Below are 7,360 nucleotides of genomic sequence, written 5' to 3' on the forward strand. Positions count from 1 at the left end.
CCTCTCGTTGCGTGAACTAGCTGTTGGAATATCATTATCTTCGCCACTCTGCATATAGTCATGGCATTCATTAAGCGCTTCAGCATAAGTTGTTGGGACCGTATGGCGCAGACGCCTTACCAGTGTTGGATGACGTTCTGAGTTTATACCATGTATGAGTCCGGAAATCTGTTGCTCTAGCTTGAGATCTGGTATGCGCAGACACTCATTAGTATATCTTGTAAGAAATTCACCCAAAGATTCCTTAGATTTCTGCACAATATCATGACATTCGATATGAGTGCGTTTGCGTGGCCTCTGATTCTGATATTGCAGCAAGAACTTCGTCCGCAGATCCATGAACCCGGATATGCTACCTGATGGGAGCTTATTAAACCACTCGCGAGCAATGCCCTGCAGCGTCATGGGAAATATCTGACATGCGACCGGATCCACCCAGCCTTGGGTGCGCATTGCGCCCTCGAAACGCTGCAGGAAGTCATCCAGATCAGTCAAACCATTATAAGTACCCAGTGTATGGGGTATCTTTGGCGCTGATGGAAACGGATATGCAGTTATATGCGGAGGAAACTTATCAAAAGTAGTTGGTAGCTCGAAAGGTGGTTTAACAGGGTCACCTTTGAGCCCTGCGAAGAAACGCCTCATCATATCCTGAACAAAATCAGGTTGTAAAAATAGGTGGACCATGTCAGGAGGAGCCGCCTGCATAAATTGGCTTGCGAGATTCGCCTGCCCCTGAATATTTTGCCAAGGCTGCCCTGACGTCTGCGGATACAACCAAGGCTGATGCGTTGGAAAAGAAGGCAGGCCTGTCGGCGCAGAGTATACGGGTAGCTGAAAAGGTGCCGAAACTTGTGGCGCAGATGCCTGCGAGACCGGAGGATATGCCGCTATAAGCCCAACCGTATGCGCAGTGCTTTGCTGTTCTGCGGTTATCGGCGTCCAATGAGAATTGGCATCCGGAATAACACCGAACCCCCAACTATTAAGTAATGCCTGCGCATCCGCAGGAGTCAAAAACTGGGAAATTAGACGCGGTGGTTGCCAAGGGGTGTAAACGATAAATTCTGCTGAATACTCTGCGTCTGCGTAGGGATTGAAACCGTGGTACTATAAATAGGTACCTGGCCGCAGCATACCACGTGCGGGCCTACTGATTCACCGCTAGTGCCCACCAAGATGACCCTTGGATCTACTGCGGAAAAATCTAACCGCGTGGTGGTGATTGGCGAGTTTGCCCTTGGCGGTGTAATCCCATCTGGATATATCGGCTTATACCTCTGATAAGGCTCGTCGGATACAGGCGGAGGATATGGCGCGTATCCCGCACCCGTAACCATAGCTTGCGTCTGCTGATTACCAGACGGCGTGTTTTGGTTATCTGTTTGAGTACGTTCCGATGATTCCCCGGAAGTCATGATTCTGTTAAAGAAAAAAATTCCAGAAAAATTTGTAAATAATAAGCCTTATAATTCAAAACATTAAAAGAGAACAAATAAATATGTCTTGAATTAGTTCGGCTCTCAATGAAAGCACCACTTGATCATGCATATATTTTCCATAAGGTCAATATGCCTGTTCAACGCATAACGGGATGGGGTTTAAGGATCTTAGAACGAGGCTCTCCGGTCCGGCTACCGTGAATAACCCTGGCCGACATGATGATGTCGGCGGGGTGGCCAAGTGATTAAGTCCACCTTCGATAACGATCGTCGATCAGAAGGCCCCAAGTGAGGTCGTAGGTGCTAGTTAACGAGAAACTAACCTGTTAACCTTGAGAAGATGCTAGATGATGCTGGTCACGTAAGACGTGTAGTAGATGATGGTTACGTAACGTGATTGTGGTTAGAATGATAGTTAGGGTTTGTATATATAGGCAAACCCTAATTCTAGAATCATCTAAGATAACGATAATCTCGTCCATAACTAACTCCCCCGAATCTCGGATTTAATTATGGAAAAGATATTGACTTGATGACCAAGTAACTGCCGCACCGGGAACAAAGGCATTCGATACATAACCGCATGACGCATACCGCATACAAGGTATACGCATTCGCATGTTATCAAGGGCCCGCATACGGATTGAATGCGCCTGCAGGTTGCGGTATCATTATTACATAATAAAAACGAAAACTCATTATTAATAAACTAATAATTATTAATAAACTAATATATAATTATATGGTTACATAATAAATATTAGATACTAAAAACATAACATAATATGAAGAAAAAAAACACACACAAATCGGCTTTTGAAATGCCGGTTTGACCTTTTAAGGCACACGTGGGTTACAGAATCTTAAAAAATGTTTCTGTGGCCCACGTGTACCCAAACCGGCATATGAAACACCAGTTTGGCTCCAAATCTGGCATACCGGCATTTTATTGATCGATTTACTTATGTTTATAAAAATCGGGTTTGAATTGCTATTTTTGTAATATACCATAGAAATAATGCTATTTTAAAAAAAATAAAAAATCGGGTGTGTGTCGTATACTCGTAATACAACGTGTTTTAACTTTTCTTGCTTTATAAACCTATCATTTATGGACATAAGTAAAGTATTCAATCATATAAACACCTTTTTATTGAATGGCCCAAAAATGGTACACGATACCAAACTTAATTGAATATATCATACACTTCCAAAACGTTTACAAAAAATAATCGAACTTAGAATCGTATATCTACAATAATAATTCACTATATGCTATGACTTACGCATAAGCTAAGCTGTGTATACTTTATTAATTATTTACATACTACACATTTCTTAATTTATTTAACTTTTTTTAATATAAGCTGGCTAGTATATCTCCCACCCAGTGAAACGGCTCATCAGCACCAGCCAGCTGCCAAGATGTAGCCGTAAAGAAACTTTCATTGATGTTGAAAGAAAGATCCGGCAAGTTGAAAAATGTATCGTCGTCAGAAGCCATATTTTCTTGGCTTTGCGGCTCGGCTCCATTTTCGTAACTGTTTTGTGATGATAAACTCGTTGATGAGTGAGAGTTAGTAACTTCATCAATTTCAAAACATTTCAAGGTAGCTGCCTTTAAAGCAGCTTCTCTAATGTCTTTTGGTGATCTTGTGGCTGGTTGAGGAAGTAAATGTGCTAATTTAGGGAAATTGAGATAAGCCGATGAGCCTTTTATGGCTATAGCCGCTACATCATGGGCTCGAGCTGCCATTTTGGCTGTTTGGAATGTACCAAGCCATATTCTTGATTTTTTCCGTGGCTCGCGGATTTCCGACACCCATTTGCCCCAACTTCTTTTTCTTACACCGCGATACGTGTGATGCTCTTCAGTATTATCGCCATTAACAGCACCAATATGATCATTTTTAATCGGTATTTTATCTTCATTGCCATGGTTTCGATTTCGACTTGTTATTGAGCTTTTTCGAGACTTGGACTCGTTTGAGCCGTTGGTGGACGATGTTGATGAGGCGGAGGTGGTGGAAGAGGAGATGGAAGATGAGGATATTTGGTTGATTTGAGTTGCATTTTTCATGTTGGTATGTTTTTGTAGATTAAATGACAAAATAGGTAAGTTAACTATTGATTCTTCTATATCCTAAGAATGAAGAATGAGCACTTAAATGTTGAATAAAATTTACTTTCCTTTCAAAAAAAAAAAAAAATTGTTGAATAATTACATAAGTGATAGGGGAGAAAGAAAGGCTACTCTGTGAGAAGTAGTTGGTAGGGGTGGGGGTGGGAGTGGGGGTGGTAAGTAGTTTTAATTCTTGTAATACTAACGTTTTTGTTGGTTTTTAAATAATTTAAGAAAGAAACAAAAGGTCTAAAGAGAGAGATATTATAAAGAGAAAGATATTATGGGTCCGATCTTTACTTGCATTATTAATTAATTTTAAATTTAATTATTCCAAAGATGAACTTGGCTCGGATTTGAAATTTTCTAGTTTTAAGAAATGTTACAGTATTAAGGGGTATTTGGGAAGGCGATTTGAAAATGATTTTTTAATTATTACGTTTTGAAGATGAAAATAATCACTTTATAGTGTTTGGTAAAAATAATTTAAAAATCAATTTTTTACGTTATGTGAACATCAAAATGCATATTTGGAGAAGTAGGTCCCTACTTACTGCAAGGAAAACGCAACTTCGGATAACCAGTATGTGTTGAGCAAATTACCTTAGTGTCCCACAATTTTTGCAAGTTAATATTCTCGTGACGATATCTGGTAAATAAATCTTGTATATCCACATGATGTATCAGCTCCCATATTCACCATATATATTGTAACATTTTGAAACCATATCATTTTAAATGTTAGTATTTAAATTAATCGAACATGTCATTGATATGATCATTAATATCAGTGTTGAAATATAAGTTTATAACTATATAAATTTGTATATTTTCTTATTTAATAGAAATGTCTATTTTAGTAATTTTTACATATTTAATTATCAAATAATCTAATTTTCCCAAACACTAAAAAGTTGATTTTCAGATTATCGCGATATCAAACAGCATAATCAAATCCAAACGCCATTAATCTAAATCATGTTTTGATACAGCTGATTATTTGATTATGATTATATAAAACGCATAATCAATTTTCAAAACGCTAAACCAAACACCCCCTAAATAGTTAATCAAAGTATAAAGCATCCTAATAACTAAATAATTAGAACACTTGGTACCTGCCGTCTCCTGCCACCGTCGCCCAAAATCGAAAGCGAGATCGACCATCGGTCGATACGGACCGACGTCGATCTCGGCGTCGATTTCCGAAGTCGAGCCACATACGGTGGCTTTTTTTATCGTTGGTGTTTGAATTTTAAAATGTATCCGTTATCCAACGGCTTTTTCCTTATTTTCCTTTCTTTTTTTAGTTTCTCCATATAAATATCACTATCCAATATCTCAATTTATCTATTATCCGAAATGGACACTGAAATGAACACTGAAACACTTCCACTCATGTCACTGTTGTGGTGACCCGAACTTTTCCATGTTTATATATATATTAAATGAAATTGTTATTTACATGATTAAGTGTTTTCAACATATTAAGCAATCAAACTTGTTAAGACTTGATTAATTGAAATAGGTTTCATATAGACAATTGACCACCCAAGTTGACCGGTGATTCACGAACGTTAAAACTTGTAAAAACTATATGATGACATATATATGGTTATATATATAGTTAACATGATATTATGATAAGTAAACATATCATTAAGTATATTAATAATGAACTACATATGTAAAAACAAGACTACTAACTTAATGATTTTGAAACGAGACATATATGTAACGATTATCGTTGTAATGACATTTAATGTATATATATACCATATTAAGAGATATTCGTACATCATAATATCATGATAATATAATAATTTAAAATCTCATTTGATATTATAAACATTGGGTTAACAACATTTAACAAGATCGTTAACCTAAACGTTTCAAAACAACACTTACATGTAACGACTAACGATGACTTAACGACTCAGTTAAAATTTATATACATGTAGAGTTTTAATATGTATTCATACACTTTTGAAAGACTTCAAGACACTTATCAAAATACTTCTACTTAACAAAAATGCTTACAATTACATCATCGTTCAGTTTCATCAACAATTCTACTCGTATGCACCTGTATTCGTACTCGTACAATACACAGCTTTTAGATGTATGTACTATTGGAATATACACTCCAATAATCAGCTCTTAGCAGCCCATGTGAGTCACCTAACACATGTGGGAACCATCATTTGACAACTAGCATGAAATATCTCATAAAATTACAAAAATATGAGTAATCATTCATGACTTATTTACATGAAAACAAAATTACATATCCTTTATATCTAATCCATACACCAACGACCAAAAACACCTACAAACACTTTCATTCTTCAATTTTCTTCATCTAATTGATCTCTCTTAAGTTCTATCTTCAAGTTCTAAGTGTTCTTCATAAATTCTACAAGTTCTAGTTTCATAAAATCAAGAATACTTTCAAGTTTGCTAGCTTACTTCCAATCTTGTAGAGTGATCATCCAACCTCAAGAAATCTTTCTTATTTACAGTAAGATATCTTTCTAATACAAGATAATACTCATATTCAAACTTTGATTCAATTTCTATAACTATAACAATCTTATTTCGAGTGAAAATCTTACTTGAACTGTTTTCGTGTCATGATTCTGCTTCAAGAACTTTCAAGCCATCCAAGGATCCTTTGAAGCTAGATCCATTTTTATCATTTCCAGTAGCTTTATCCAGAAAACTTGAGGTAGTAATGATGTTCATAACATCATTCGATTCATACATATAAAGCTATCTTATTCGAAGGTTTAAACTTGTAATCACTAGAACATAGTTTAGTTAATTCTAAACTTGTTCGCAAACAAAAGTTAATCCTTCTAACTTGACTTTTAAAATCAACTAAACACATGTTCTATATCTATATGATATGCTAACTTAACAATTTAAAACTAGGAAACACGAAAAATACCGTAAAACCGGATTTACGCCGTCGTAGTAACACCGCGGGCTGTTTTGGGTTAGTTAATTAAAAACTATGATAAAATTTGATTTAAAAGTTGTTCTTCTGGAAAAATTATTTTTCTTATGAACATGAAACTATATCCAAAAATCATGGTTAAACTCAAAGTGGAAGTATGTTTTCTAAAATGGTCATCTAGACGTCGTTCTTTCGACTGAAATGACTACCTTTACAAAAACGACTTGTAACTTATATTTCCGACTATAAACCTATACTTTTTCTGTTTAGATTCATAAAATAGAGTTCAATATAAAACCATAGCAATTTGATTCACTCAAAACGGATTTAAAATGAAAAAGTTATGGGTAAAACAAGATTGGATAATTTTTCTTGTTGTAGCAACGTGAAAATTGGTAACAAATCTATATTAATCATATCCTAGCTAACTTATATTGTATTATACATATATTCTAATATATTATGTAATCTTGGGATACCATAAACACGTATGCAAATGTTTTGACATATCATATCGACCCATGTGTATATATTATTTGGAACAACCATAGACACTCTATATGCAGTAATGTGGGAGTTAGCTATACAGGGTTGAGGTTGATTCCAAAAATATATATACTTTGAGTTGTGATCTAGCCTGAGACGTGTATACACTGGGTCGTGGATTGATTCAAGATAATATATATCAATTTTTTTCTGTACATCTAACGTTGGACAACTAGTTGTAGGTTACTAACGAGGACAGCTGACTTAATAAACATAAAACATCAAAATGTATTAAAAGTGTTGTAATATATTTTGAATATACTTTGATATATATGTACATATTTGTTATAG

At 35.5% G+C, this 7,360-nt stretch overlaps 1 protein-coding gene across 1 annotated transcript; it reads right to left on the reverse strand.

Moving 5' to 3' along the window:
• Positions 1-2,799: 2,799 nt before the first annotated feature.
• Positions 2,800-3,600, reverse strand: LOC139864370 (ethylene-responsive transcription factor ERF038-like). The gene has a single exon (XM_071852948.1). It carries the CDS (start codon positions 3,520-3,522, stop codon positions 2,800-2,802), a length of 723 nt encoding a protein of 240 aa, XP_071709049.1. The 5' UTR covers positions 3,523-3,600.
• Positions 3,601-7,360: the final 3,760 nt, after the last annotated feature.

Source organism: Rutidosis leptorrhynchoides, chromosome 8, assembly GCF_046630445.1.
Source record: "Rutidosis leptorrhynchoides isolate AG116_Rl617_1_P2 chromosome 8, CSIRO_AGI_Rlap_v1, whole genome shotgun sequence".
Taxonomy (NCBI): Eukaryota; Viridiplantae; Streptophyta; class Magnoliopsida; order Asterales; family Asteraceae; genus Rutidosis; species Rutidosis leptorrhynchoides.

Coding starts and splice junctions, on each gene's coding strand:
- LOC139864370 (XM_071852948.1), bottom strand. CDS start 3,522: ATGAAAAATGCAACTCAAATCAACCAAATATCCTCATCTTCCATCTCC.